Here is a 14,831-nt window from a genome sequence, read left to right as displayed (position 1 = left end):
AGATTTGGACAGCAGGTGTGATGAAGGAGGCCTGAAAGCAAACGTGGCCACAGCACAATTCTCAGGAACATCCGTTCATTATGACTGTGGTCAATTAGGGGAATTACACTATAGATCATGCGATACCGATGCCCTGTAGGCCTGAGCATCAGCAGAAAAAAGAAAAGAAAAGTGAATAATCACTGTGGAAGGTGAATATTCGTGGTTTCTGTATCTGTTTATTTCATTTCCATGCGTCTGTCAGCGTCTTCTGACTCTGATCCGTGACCCTTCATGCTTTTCTGGTCCACCTCATCAGTGCTTTCAAAAGGCAGCAACACTGTGAGACGCATGACACGAGGCTCCACATGCATGAAGCATTTCTGATCAGGAGGTGACGCAGGCGAGGCAGTTATGACCAACAGCCGAGCCGGCCAATTAGATGACGCGCAGCTTTGACTCCAGCCAATCAGGCTTTAGAGGGGGCGTGACCACGAGCGGTTTTTTTTCACCGAATAGCCACGGCGTCGTGTTACAGTTGGAGGAGGCGCGCAGCGGAGTGAGGTGGCCGTAATAGACGAGTTCTTGTTTTATTTTGGTTGTTAAAAAAAGGAAACAGCACAGTTAAGACGAAATTTCACTCACTGAAGCTCGACAGGATTGAAATGTTACAGTTTAGGTTTTCAACTGTCCTGGAAAAGTTGTTTCACACGAGCCGCAAGCGTCCGTTAACCGACATTGTGAGACATAAAGGCTCCGTGCCCAAGCCGCTCTGCTTCAGCAGCTCCTGCCCTCATGTCCACCTCACCTCTGAGATAAAGACCCTCCGCTACGGCGGACACCGGGCTCTCTCCCACACGTCGCCGCCGTGGAGAAGACCCCTGTGTACAAAGACTGAAGGAGCGATAGAGCCGAGCGAACCGGTGAAGAAGGATGAAACCGTACAGGAAGCTGCGGCAGACAAGTAAGAAATCCACAGAAAGCCTGTTACAGCCTGGAGGTCCTAACGGACTCAGCGTTAGGAGGGCTTTCAGTCAGATCAAGAGCTCTGACGGTGTTGGGTTAGCAGTGTTAGTAATACTTACAGTGTTGAAATCAGTCTTACAGTGTTATATTTGCCCTGACAGTGTTTCATTCAGACTTACAGTGTTTCATTCAGACTTACAGTGTTTAATTCAGACTTACAGTGTTTAATGTAGGCTTACATTGTTAAAATGGCCAAACAGTGTTGAATTGGCCCTATAGTGTTGAATTCAGGGCTACAGTGTTGAATTCAGGCTTGCAGTGTTAAATTGGCCCTTACAATGTTGACTTCAGTCTTAGTGTTGAATTCAGGCCTGCAGTGTTAAATTGGCCCTTACAATGTTGAATTGAGGGCTTGAGTTTTGACTTCCACTGTTTAATTTAGGCTTACAGTGTTAAATTGGCCCTTACAAAGTTGAATTCAGGGCTAGAGTGTTGAATTCAATCTTACAATGTTAAATTGGCCTATATAATGTTGAATTCAGGGCTTGAGTTTTGACTTCCACTGTTTAATTTAGGCTTACAGTGTTAAATTGGTCCTTACAGTGTTGACTTCAGTCTTACAGTGTTGAATTCAGACTTACAGTGTTAAATTGGCCTGTACCATGTTAAATTCAGGCCTACAGTCTTAAATTGGCGCTTACAGTGTTAAATTGGTCCTGTACAGGGTTGAAATCAAGCTTGACCCTGGCTTGACCTTACAGTGTTGAATTAGGTGTTACTATGTTATTTTGACCCTTATGGTGCTGAAATGATCTTTACAGTGAAATTTGGGGTTTTCAGTTTTGTACTAAGTTTTGTAATAAAACACCTACAGTTTGGAATGAAACACCTATTTGCTCTTACTGTGTTCATTTCAGTCTAGTTGTGGTTGTTCATCCAACACTGGGGTTTGTACTCTGATAGACGAAGCTCCAACATATATTTGCATGACTTCAGCTAACAGCATGGACACTGGCTGCTCACCACACAGAACGGGTCAAAAAAGCAAACAGTTAATCATCTAAAACCAGTTTATACAAATATATTGATTTTATATACATTTATATACATTATTGATCTGGTGGAAGTTTTTTTGTAGATTGATTGATTGATTGATTGATTGATTGGACATCAATCAATGCACATGAATTGTTGTATTTTAGGCTACGTCAAACATGGCAGCTGTGCACTGGACCTCTCCTGATTGTAGATTGATCCAGTATTATTCTCTCCTTCGACAAAAGTCCTGGTCAAGTAACGTTTAACACTGCACACAGAAGCAGTGTAGAAGTCGGATGCAGGGGCTTTAGTCTTTGGCACTGTTGATGGTTGGTTTGGTGTGCAGTCTGGCACGCTCATTGCTGATACCACTCATGCTCTCCTTTCTCTGTGGGCTGTGAGTCATCAGTTGGCTATGAACATGGAGAACTCTGCAGATGATGCAGGAGCTCAGTGCTCCAGAACAGCTTGGGTTTAATTAAGAATATAGTAGAGGCTACTGTTATTTTCTTGGCTTTCAGTTATTAAAACAAAGGTTTTTAGATCAGCATATGCAACATCTGAGAAAGTTTGCTTGGAAGTAACCAACAACACACCTAAGCCAATCATTCAGTTCTCTGTACATGTGCAGTGCAGCATATTACGTTGTGGAGTTTTCTCCTGTATGTGAAGGGGTGTAGTTTTGGGAGTGAAAGACGGCGAAGCTTCACTAGTTCTGTTTGTGTTAAGTGGAGAGAACTAGCACGTTGCTGTTAGGCTTATATACTGGCAAAAAGCGACAGTTAGTTACTAACTAAAGAAGTAGTTACTGAAGAGTTATAGGCTACTATTAGCCTTAGTCTGGTGTTAAGGTTTGAGCAGCTAAATTCTAACAGCTACTTTTTAAATTGAGCGTAAAAAATGACAAAAATGGAGGATACAAGGTTTTTTGCATGACAGTGATGAAATGCTTCCAAGAAAATTCTTGAATAACTTGCCAAACTGAACACAAGCCATTGTTTTTGTTGATCTGTAGGGGCAGGTGATTAATAAAATGCAGCAACAACATAAACAGACCCACGAGAAACAAAAGTGGTAAACACATGAAAATGTCTCATTTACTGGCTTCTAAATACTCAGAAAACTCTTGAATAACTTCCTATGAACTATACAAAAGCTTTTTTTTCAATCCAGCAACTATATCTCGCTTCAGATGGTTTTTACTGAAGAGAATCTGATAGTTTTGTTCATATTACAGTATCAGACAGTCAGTATCTGTGGTGCAGCCTGTCTGAGGCTGAGACTGGTCTACTACAACACAAGCAGCAGAACTATGTTGGTCCAGTGGTAGAGCACTATTTTGCAATGGTGCAAGACAGGTGCTGGGTGCTATGCAGTTACAGGGATGTTGTAACAGAGGTTAAGTTCACAGCATTTCACATCTAGCCTGGCACGAATTATGCAAACACTGTCTTGCAAACAGAACACTGTCACATGTCACATATCACAACACTAGATTCTTTGATGTTTAGTGGCATAAGTAGGTGGATTCATTATATTATTCAGCATGGCGTTTGCCAAGCTGGTTAAAATGGCAATTCTGACACATGGCATCAATTTCCAGTAAACCTCCCAAGCCAAAAAGTGTCTAATTCTGCCATCTACACTTCTCCTTTAGGTTTTCAAATGCTGGTAAAGACAGAATTGGTGGATTATTGTTTTGCTTGTGTCTCAAAGTAGTACACATGAATAGAAATATTATATTAATATTATAATAACTCCATAGTAACTCTAGCACAGGAAGCCCCAATTCCACATAATTGTCCATTTTACCTTGGATAGTGTGGACGTGCACTCTTGGGGCAGATTTCAATTCGAGTCAAGGTCAAAGACTCAGTGGCTATGTTTACATGCAAAGATTTTTGCCAATCCGATTGAATACAATCCGATTACAGATTCAGACTGAGGTGTTTATATGCACACTCTATTCAACGATTTGATGGAAAATCTTCGTTTACATGCTCACTACAAGTAATCCGATGCAAAATGACGCGCATGCGTGAAGTAGCGTTTAGAGTAAACGTTACCATGACAGCGAACATCACGTGAGGTCCAGTCCGCGTGAAATGAGTTTCCAGTTGGCGGGCTTGTGTTTTAATTGCTTTAAAATGATGTCAGACTCAGGAAAACGTGCTTCACATGTGCTTATAAAGGAAGCGGCGGGAGGAAGACGTCGTGTTTTGAGACACATAAGCTGGAAGTCCGTCCCACCGGCGTCTTTTAAAGCTCAGAGCATAAACTTCGTCTCCTCTGCAGACCCGTTTCTGCTCCGCCATGCTGAACGGTATAAACTTTCACCATGACGCGACGCACATGCGCAGAACATACTTACACGTTCCGATTGGAATGTAATCGGATTCAGGCGTTTACATGGCTATTATTCTTCTATTTAACGGATTATTTAGAAGTTTACCCACCTCGTTCAATCGGATAGAAATTGTATTCCGAATGGCCTCAATCGGACTAGTCTATTCCGATTGAGGTGTTTACATGGACGTGTTCTATTCCGATTGAGCTATTAGTCGGATTATTAACGGATTATCAGGCTGCATGTAAACGTGGCTAGTGTATCATAGGCAAAACGTTAGGTATGTTAGGGTTAGGAATGGGTATAGAGAACCGGTACTAAATTGGTACCTAAATATCAGTAAGCTCCTGGACAAACTGTGCTGCAGTCTGTATTTATGTAACGTTAATTCATTCTACATAGCAGGCATTTTCAAATGATTGGTGCTAGATTGGATAAGCAGGAGTGGTGCTCTGTTTCGTGTGATAAAAGCATTCGCATTCCTCTAACTGCCATTCGCATTCCTCTAACTGCCTTAACCAAGCTGAAGTCAGCTTCCTATCTGCCAGCTTCTTATTCAAATTCTTCCATTCCAGCTTAAATAGTGCAGCAGTTATTATTAAAACGCCTGATGTTCCATCCTGTAACTGCTGCACCTTTTAAGGTGGAATAGAAGAATTCGAACAAGAAGCTGGCGGATAGGAAGCTGACTTCAGCTAAAATGTAAAGATTTGAACAAGCAGCTGTTGAATAGGAGGCTAAATTCAGCCTTGTGTTAAAACCACAGGTAGAACAGTTTAGAAAATGTTTCAAGCATTAAAAGAATAATTAGGATATTTGAGAGCCTAAATCAGCCTATCAGGGGAAAGTACTAATATTAAGCTGAGTCTGTACTGAATTAAAAAGTCAATAGCTGGCATAGCATAAATCGCTAACTGCTAGGATGCCTACGTGTGAGCTGTCCTGACAACCAGGGTTAACTAATTTTGAATTGCTTATGGCTGTAATTATTCTCAACTATAGGGAGATGACCAGAGCCTTTTTACATCATTTCATGTTATGGCTTTGTTTTTTGCATCAAATTATGGAGAGTAGTATCAGTAAAAGTATCAATAAGAGTCAGTATCGATAAGCAGTATCGGTATCTGTATAATCCTAATGATACCCGACCCCAGATAGGGTTACAGAAAGCATTGATATGGCTGCGTGAGCATGTAGGCATGTTATGCCCAACTAAGTAACAAAGGGATTAGTGTCAGTGGAGGAAACCTAATCAGTTTCCTGATATTATTGGTATGCACAGAGGCATGCTGGGATCAGAGACATGACAGATGCGGCTGTGGAGCCCTGCTCCTGCACAGCTATTGCCATAACAACCAGAGTGACGTTGCACAGTTTGTGGCTAGCATTCATTAGGTTGAGTCATCGTAGGCAGATGTGCTGCAACAAGCACTGATGTTAACTTTTTGGCGATATATTATTACATTATATGTGAACCATTGGCTGATTGTTCGGTTATTTATCTTAAGACCAGAGATCTGATACCAGGTAGTGGTACTGGGCTGATATCAGCAGGACGCTGGACCGGATAACAGAAGGAAACAACAAATTAATTTGATCCAGTTCTGTAACAAATCTATCCTGAAAGCACACACATGAATATTTTCTGAGGGTTGATAAGTTAAAAGTAAAATAGACAAAAAAGTACTTGAAAAACTGACTGCATTGATTTTTATTTAACATTTGACACACTGCCCTGCACTGAATACAGTTACATGACAAATATTGTGACATGATGTGATGTTATTTATCACAATAATGATAAATATTACCAAATTGCCCACGTGTAATGATAGCCTACTCTAAAGTGCTTCAATTAGCTATGACTCTTGTTAAAGCTTTATGGTTTTTAAAGAAGAAATATTGTATTGGTATCGGACGATACTCATGGTTTTAATATCAGTTCCAGTATCAGAAAAGAAAAACTGGTGTCATGTCTATCTAAGACTTATTCGGCCATTTTCTATAAATTATTGAGTAACTACAATGAAACTAATGTAGCTTTTATACTTATGAGAAAGAGAAACACATACAGACTCATAGAAAGTTAAATTCCCACTCGAGACCCTTCAGGCTGCCTAGACATGATGTTTGTCACGTTTCATGCAGATCATCTCCTAAATAGGCACTGGAGGTAAATGCTGTCCTCTATGCTATTTTGTTAATAGGATATATATAGAAACTGAGTAGGCCACCGTGGGTCGGCTCCTGTGTAATTTAGCTCTAAAAATGACCTGACTCTACCTTTACCTGCAGTGTCTAATTGCGATATTTGCTCAGAGCCTGGTTTCCACAAGCTCAGTCTGTACTCTCTGTGCTCTGTGGCGGGAATAAGTGGCCGTTCAGGCCGTTGTAAAAAGGGGGCTGTGCCAGGGCTTCGGTCCAGGGTTAGACGTGGCGTGTATGGACACAGCCTCATTTCCTAATGGCTGAAACAGAAAACCTATTGCTCTGAATAAGCCAGTCATGCAAACCGTTCAGTAGGATTCATAGGCCTATGTGTCCGCAGACATGTGACCTCTCGTGACACCTTTGCATGTTTAACTTTGAGCAGTTGCTTCCTCTAAAAGATACTTTTAGAACAAACGCTTAGAAATGAACATTGCTGTAGAGCCTGGATGTTGTGTCAGGCTTAGATCCAATTTCTGCTATTCTTTGAAAAACTTGGCTTGGCTGGGAGAAAACTTCTCAACTGAAATAAATCAGTTAGTTTGAGTGCAGATACAGTGACACTAGTCTCTAGATGTGGATTTTGCTTCACAGCAGAGGAAAGATATGGTTCCTCATGAGGCTTTGTATTGTTTTCAGTTTCAAAAGGTGTTGCATTCATTTGGCTGTTACCATCTCTTAAGGGTAGATTAAAAAAAAAAAAGATATTTATCATTTATTGGTTTGGAAGCCCTACCAGTGAGGTGATGCATCTATTCCTAACTGATAATGTCTTCCTGCTGCCATTTTGCACTGAGCAAAATCCTTAACCTGTGACTGCAGTTGCAGTATAGAAGCTGCATTGGGCCACACATCAGCTAAATGACTTAACAACTCTTGGCCCTCTTGTCTAGCCTGGCTGTAGAACTTCCTCTACCAAAGTCCGTTTGCTTTATAGCAGCCAAGATGATGACTGATGTTAGTTTGGTCAATTGAGATATTCACCAGACTGCTAAAGGCCTTTTTCCTCCCAGTCTGGCACCAACCCCAGACAGCTGGGCTTATATTAGAGTCCAGTATGTGATGAGATGGTTATTGAGTTTAATCATATACTACAGTGTGAAACCCAACGAAGATCATGCTGTTTCAGATTTCTGGTAATTGTGTACGATTATCAGCTTCTTAAAGAGCCATGGTGGAATTGCTCATCAATAAAAAAATAGTTTATATAGATAGGAAATATAACATAAACGCAGTAAAAGTAGCCATAATTCCATATTTATTTAGATTGGATTTTTGGTGCCATGAGGGATTATAAGGAGTTAGATAAAAACGACTATCAATATAATGAGTATCAGTTCTTCTTAAACATATTTATATATTGTAACAGTTTCATAATAATTCTGAAAACCAGAATAATTTCAATAAGAAATACAGTAGTATGGGAATTTACGTAAACATATGTCATGCAGATATATACATTTATAAAGTGTTGGGAGTAAATCTACCTGGATTATCATTAATATTTATTTCTAGATTCCAAATACAGTAAAATGGATAAAATGCTGTTATTTTAGTGCAGAAGCCAGTCGTCACCTAAACAGTCTGCTCTTCTGGAGTACAGTAAATACATCATCAAATATCAGTTAAACGTTTCACTGAAGTCCAATTGTTTGTCTGATTCTGATTCTGATTTTCTTTTAACAGTTTTCCCAAATATTTTCCAAATCTCAATTGATCTGCTGTCACAATGTGAAATTTCCATACTGTCCAATCAGTAGAGCTCACAGGCCACATTAGAGTGTCAGAAGCTTGTCCTTTGTGTTAGCTGACTGTGGAGTGAGTTTACCTGCACTACCCTATTATCCCTCATCACTTATTCATCATGGCCTTTGGGTATTTTTCCTTTCAGGGTGGGTGCGTGCAGTTTTGCACGGAGACACTGTTGGTCAGAACAATTGGTCAATGGACAAAAATTCCTGGAGGGCGGTTGATGTCATGGAGCCTGTGGGCTGTGAACATTTCTTGAGAAGTGCTGACCATATCATACAGGCATAGCATATGTATTCAAGTGTAGGTCATTAAATATTCAGCAGTAATACATTATTTAAGTGGTTTAAACACTCAGTGCTCACATTTATCAATTACGAAAACAAACAGTTGTTGCAATTTTATTTCTTATTTATAGTACATTGAAACAAGCGGAAACATTCTGTTGAAAGTGCAGGTTAAATGTTTGTGTTAGTCAGGAGAAGAGGAGGGATATATTTTACTATGGTTTGAATTTGCTGAGAAGTTTTTGTTGGATGTACTATTTTGTTTTGCCACATTTTTGTTATTTAACATCGAAACAAACAGAACGAATGTCGGAAGTGCAGATTGGAACTCACAGCGTGTAACTGTGATTAACCATGAAAATCATTCTTCATTAATTTAGTATGTAGTGAGGTAATTACTTTTAAATAATATAAATTGAATATAAAGCAGTAAAGCAGATTTTTAAAGGTTAATTGTAGCGTTGCAGTATCGGCACTGATACTGACCTTTCTAAATGAGTCAGGTATCGGCCTTATCGATCCACCGTCGATAATGATTCTTAAACGCAGTCGCTCTAAAATAGACGAGTGTCATTCCAGAACGGCATATGCATCTGATTCTCACTTTGCACTGTTATTATTGGACCTGAAAGCTCTGTATACAGCTAATAATTATAAATTATTTTATTACAGGCAAACTTTTTGTTTAAGGAGTTGAAACGTGTTTTTTTTTTTGGCAAATGTAGAATGCACAATGTGTTTCTTTACAAATTAAAGCCTGTCTTTACAAACCGTGACATAGCATGTCAGAATAAAAGCCCTGACCTGCAGAGTTTTTCTGATTCTGTTGTGCTTCATGCCAGCTTTGTTGGCAAATAATGTAAGCTAAAAATGAAAATTGTCAGATTTTGGGTGATTTTGAGATGATGGCCTTAAATAAAATTAAATTATTAAATTCAATTAGAAGAATTCAGTATATTCAGTATGAATGAATGCATGTTAAACCTCACATTTTCTTGTTTTTAGATCTAAAGCATCTTATGCACTTGACTAATGCCAAAGTTTAGTTTGTGGAAATGACCACAAGGAACAAGAGTGATGCTTTGCATAAGTGACACTGTTCCCCTGTTCATAATGCGCCGTTGTTTATTATATTAAATTAATTAAAAATATAAAATATCTCTTTGGATATTGTTAAAATTGGATGAAATTCCCTTTGGCTGTCAGTATACTTTGTGGAGGGGCATATTAAATGGTTGAATATTAAATATTCATCTAGTGCGCCTCATTTTAAAATAATTAATTACCAAAGTTGTTTCGGAATACCAATATTGGGATCGGTGCATCCTGAGTTTAGTTTAGTTCCGTTTAGGTGCTCAGATGTTTATGTCCTGCCTGTGTTGACACAGTGAAGGAAAAACAATGTCTCTGTAACAGGCTTTATCAGCTGTTGAGTGTTTCAGTGCTTCCAGGCAAACTGTGTGTGTACAATTATTTCTTCCATCAGGCACTTCATATTAGAGATTTGCACACACATTGTTTCCTCAGTCACCAGCCCAGGATCACGTTTTACACTCATCAGTTACAAGCACTCACATGATGCAGCTGGCCTTCGTTATTAAACAGCCGGTCCATTGACACTGTGGCTTTTGTTTGTGATTCTGAATGACTAACTCCAGCTCTGTGGGTGATGAGGAAAGTGAGAGAGCATGAAGGGTAATGAGTAATACCCAGTGATATCATCTCATTTCTGTGCTATGCAGGCACCAGTGTGCAGGTCTGTGTTTATGAGCTGTTTGATGTAGGAGAGTGCATGCTAGGGTAGTAAGGGTCATTTATGTTAGGGGGCTAAAATAAGGATGAAAACTAGTGAAAACTGCTGAGGTGCATTTCTTTTTCCAGAAAAAAAAACTTCAGGAGCTTTATCTCATGCTGATTTAAAAATGAAATATATATGGTTGAGTTAAGGGTTAAGGGTAGTTAAAGGCTGAGTTAATGGAAGGGCTGAACGATTTGGGGAAAATATCTTGATTTTTCTGATTAACTTTAATTTTTCTGATTTTTCGAATTACAATCGTGATTCAAATGTGATTATTTTCTATTGATTAAGCTCCTGGCTGTTTCTTTATTCTTCAAAGTTGCAGGTTTTTTGTGCCAAGAAGACCAGCACTTCCATCTTTTTTCAGGCTTGAGGCTTAATAAAACGCTGAATGCTGCGTTTATGAGCTTTGCACTATTATGTTAAATTTTTCTGTTAAGAAAACGTTTCAAGGCAACACCGAGTAATGTAGCATGTGGTACGTAGCAGCTTTTTGCGATTAGAAATAGCGATTTTGATACATGATCATTCATCCCTAGTTAAAGATGGGCGATATGGGATCACAATACTTGATATTTTCATGATTTCCAGAAAAAAAACAATAGAAATTCTCCAAAATTGCACCAGAATGCGGAAAGCATCAGCCAAACAGTCGTTCAAAACGTTCATGAAAAATGGCTTAATGGCTGTTAGTGTGTGGTTTGTGTGGTTATTACAGTATGAACTAGTTGTTGTTCACAGGCTTTCTGTAGCTGGTCCAAATCTACATTATGATACATGCAGATGTTTAAAGTTCTAGATATACTGGCAGTACCTTATGATGATGCTGCAGTAATGAAAACACACTGCCGTATTGCCCGCCCCTATCTGAAGTTGTCTGCTTACGGTTAACTACTTAAAATCACAGGATTATTACATATTAAGGTTCATTATTCAGTAACTACATAGTCTTCAATGCAAGCTGGTTGAGCTATTCTTAGGTTATAAAATTGTGTAATAAACTTTGGGCCTGCCTTTGGGCCCTGGGATTGATATGTAATGCAGAATACCTCACCCATTATTATGAGTCTGGCATCAATTGGTAAAATTACCAACAAAGGAGAAAACAAAATACTATAGATTTGCCAGTTAGCATCATTCCTCATAAGCAACTTTTTTGACTGGAAGGCAGTAACTTGGAGCCTAACTATCAACTTAATGCTATTTCAGTTCACACAGCTGTTTTCTTGTTTTCAGCCTGAATTCCACTGTCACTATGGCTGAAAACTGGATGCGAGGTTTGAAAAAGCAGAAGATAACTTTTAAAATGTCAGTGTAATTGTACAGCCTCCCACCACACTAAGCTCATTGTTGAGTGTTTGGTTGTGTGATGCAATCATTAGTGTGGTGAAAATCCTGCCATGCTTATGTCGACCTCTGTGCGGCCCTCAGCTCTAACCAGACGAATGAGCTCGATCTGCTACCAGTCCTGCTAATTGTGTTGGAGTTGACGGCGCGTGAAGAAGTGTCTGTGCTCTGATCTGGTGCGCGGTGGCCAGGGCCTTTGTTTTCCATTAATTAACAGAGCTCTTGCTAAGGGCTACCAGGTTTGCTCTGCCTGGCCGGCTTCCTTGAGTTCATTTAGATTTCCTCCGTAAACTTTAATTCTCTGCTAAGTAGATAAAATTGAAGCTAATCTAATAAACACATCAGGGCTGTCACTGTAGATTATGTTGGTAATTTAGTAATCAACCAGTAATTTTGATGATTAATTAAGTTATTAGATTTTTCAAAAAAGGTCAAACAAACAAAATGGACTTAATGAACAGTAATAAACCATGCAAAGACTCCAGAGTACTTTACTGGGAAAAGAGAAACAAAAAAATAAAAAAAGACTAAATAGTAAAAAATGTAATAAAGGATAATACCGATTTTTGAGTAGGTTCAATTTTAATATGGATATATGTAATTATTGCAGCCCTAAAATGCTACAGAAAAATGTCATTCATTCTGAGCTTGGATGCTGTGACACTTTAACTTTCACAACACTGGGATTGTAAAGAACGAGTGCTCCCATGTGTACGTTCACTCAGGCCGCTCCCCTCCTCTGCCATGACTTAACCAGAACCCTTTATATAGAAGGGATTACACAGAGTAGGAAGAGAGATGTAGATCCGCAGAGCGGAAGCTATTACTACACTAAAAGTGTTGGGCTAAACCTCAGCCTTCTTCACTCTGCAGGGCTGCTGGTGTGGGTACTGTTTCCTGAAGTGTAGCATGTAGCACTGAGCTAAGTGCTCTTCCGGGAAAACACGTGCATGCAGCATGTAGTATGTGTGTGTGTGGGTGTAAATGAGCCTGGTCGCACTATAATGAAGCCTGTATGGCTGTCATAGCCGAGCATATTATCATTCGAGTAATCTACTGATCAGTTTAATTATTGAGCAAGGTTTTTAAAAAAAGCAAAAGACTTAACTGACCAATAACAAAACATGCCTACCTTTGCAAAACATGAACAAGTAAGACATTAAAATACCTAGTTAAAAATAAAACATATACATCCAAGAGATTAATTCTTATTGTAAGAGATGGGGCTATACGATATTGACATAAAACATAATGTTCGATAAAGCTGTCGGATATCATGGTGACTATATGAGATGCAATAAATTATTATTAAAATTGTGGGCATCTGACTGGATGTACAGATCTTTTTTTTTTGGTTGTGTAAACAGAAATTGAACTAACGTCTCCTTTAAGCAAACAGCAAAATACAAAATCACAAAAGTAACATTCACTGTTGCTAAAAATTAAAAGAAATGAAACGATGACTGAAAGGCTAAGGAACAGTCGTATTGCCTCCAGTTTTTTATGTAGGCACACAAGAACGAATAAATGATTTTGTTTATTTTTGTTCAGTTATTAGATTTGTTTGTTGCGACAGTAGCCATTACTGCCTTGACTGCTGAGTGTGAGAACAGTCCTAATGTTTGATGCATTTTGATGCAGGCTTGGAATTTAGGATGGAGCAGTTTTTAAGCTGTGTGTTTTGTTACTGGCTGTTTAGCCTAATGGTTAAGTTACTCATCCTAGCACAGAAAAGCACACATTAGGCTTCTAGTGGTTTATACCTGCAATGTAATGATGTCTCTGTGGCGCTATGTGTATGAGACAGTTTGATCTGTTGGTGATCGCAGCTCATAACAATGTGTTTATCCTCATATCGTAATAAAAATAAAAATGCGATTTATCATACAGCCTTAGCAAGGGAAAGCAGCAGGAGAATTTAAAATATTTTATAATTTTCCACAAGGACCACTTATAACATTTTTGTGTTTTTTGTACCAAAAAAAAATAATAATTCAATTTTATCATAATTATGTTTTACATGTCCATTTCCCAACCTCTCTTTATCCTTTAGAATTAAACAGGCTGGTTGTATTACTGTGCCTTTAAGACTGAAATATGTAAATGAGCTTTGTTCTGATTGGCTGCCTTTTATTGTGCTTGAAACACTCCTTATAACTTCAGTGCTAATGGACTGACTAATCATATACACATTTACATATTAGAGTAAACTCTTTTATTTAAAAAAAAGTGCAGAAAATGTGGGTTTCCATGATATGGGCCCTTTAAGAATAACTCTTCCACTGTATTTCATGTAGTTACTGAGTAATAAGCCTCCGGATATAATAAGCCTGGGAATTGTTAGGGGTTGATCAAGTAATTGTGACAGCCCTAACAGCTTGTTGGGCGACTGTACAGCGGATCACTCTCAAACTGATGGCTGTGTTTAGGCCTAAACGCTGAAACCTAATCGCTTAATCACAAACTGCCTGAGGTTGAACAAATTGCAGCAGAGAACGAAAAGAAATGAACAGTGACACGAATCTGGCTATTAGAGCATTAGCTGCAGTGAGGCAGGCTGCCATGTGTCTGTCACAAGAGCAACCGGAGGAGAAAAGTTCACGCTCCGCCTGAGAAGACCAGCGGCTGCGGCTGCTCTGTTCAGCTGCCATCACACACAAATACATGGTGACTTGACCCCCAGGAGGGCCTCACACACTCTCTCTGATCTCTGGAGGGCTGCACAAAGAAAAGAGCCACGCGGTCCTCTCAGACAGACAAAGGCCTGTAACAGGAGAGCACAAGAAGGCCGAGAAAAGGAGGGCCGAGTTGGTCTGAACATTTCTCACCCCTGTGGCTTTTCAGAAATAGAGCTGATAATGTTCTTCTGACTTTCCACAGGGGGGAAAAGATGTAATTAGTGTGTAAACAAGGAACCCCATGTCAGACTGGTACAGTCTTGTGCAAAAGTTTGGGCACCCCTGGACAAATGACATGTGTTGTTGATTTTCTAAATGAAAATAAGTTACACATCCTCTACAGAGACACACTTCTGCTCATTATAATGCACCATTACTAATTATTTTCTGAAATTAACATGAAAGAAAACCATAAAATGTAGCCTGTGCATTTA

At 39.2% G+C, this 14,831-nt stretch overlaps 1 protein-coding gene across 4 annotated transcripts in view; it reads left to right on the top strand.

Annotated features, from left to right (window-relative positions):
- The first annotated feature begins 484 nt into the window (after positions 1 to 484).
- The window catches only part of glsb (glutaminase b), a 75,586-nt gene continuing 61,239 nt past the window's right edge, over positions 485 to 14,831 (top strand). For 3 of the 4 annotated variants that reach the window (XM_036591927.1, XM_036592691.1, XM_036593517.1), the window contains exon 1: positions 486 to 943. In XM_036591927.1, the coding sequence (XP_036447820.1) occupies positions 645 to 943 (299 nt within the window). In that variant the 5' untranslated portion in view covers positions 486 to 644. Of the gene's footprint in view, positions 944 to 14,831 lie in introns of all 4 variants that reach the window. The other variant, XM_036591118.1, reaches the window with a different exon arrangement.

This window comes from Colossoma macropomum, unplaced genomic scaffold (assembly GCF_904425465.1).
Source record: "Colossoma macropomum unplaced genomic scaffold, Colossoma_macropomum, whole genome shotgun sequence".
NCBI classification, from domain to species: domain Eukaryota; kingdom Metazoa; phylum Chordata; class Actinopteri; order Characiformes; family Serrasalmidae; genus Colossoma; species Colossoma macropomum.
This window is presented reverse-complemented; position numbering and strand designations above follow the sequence as displayed.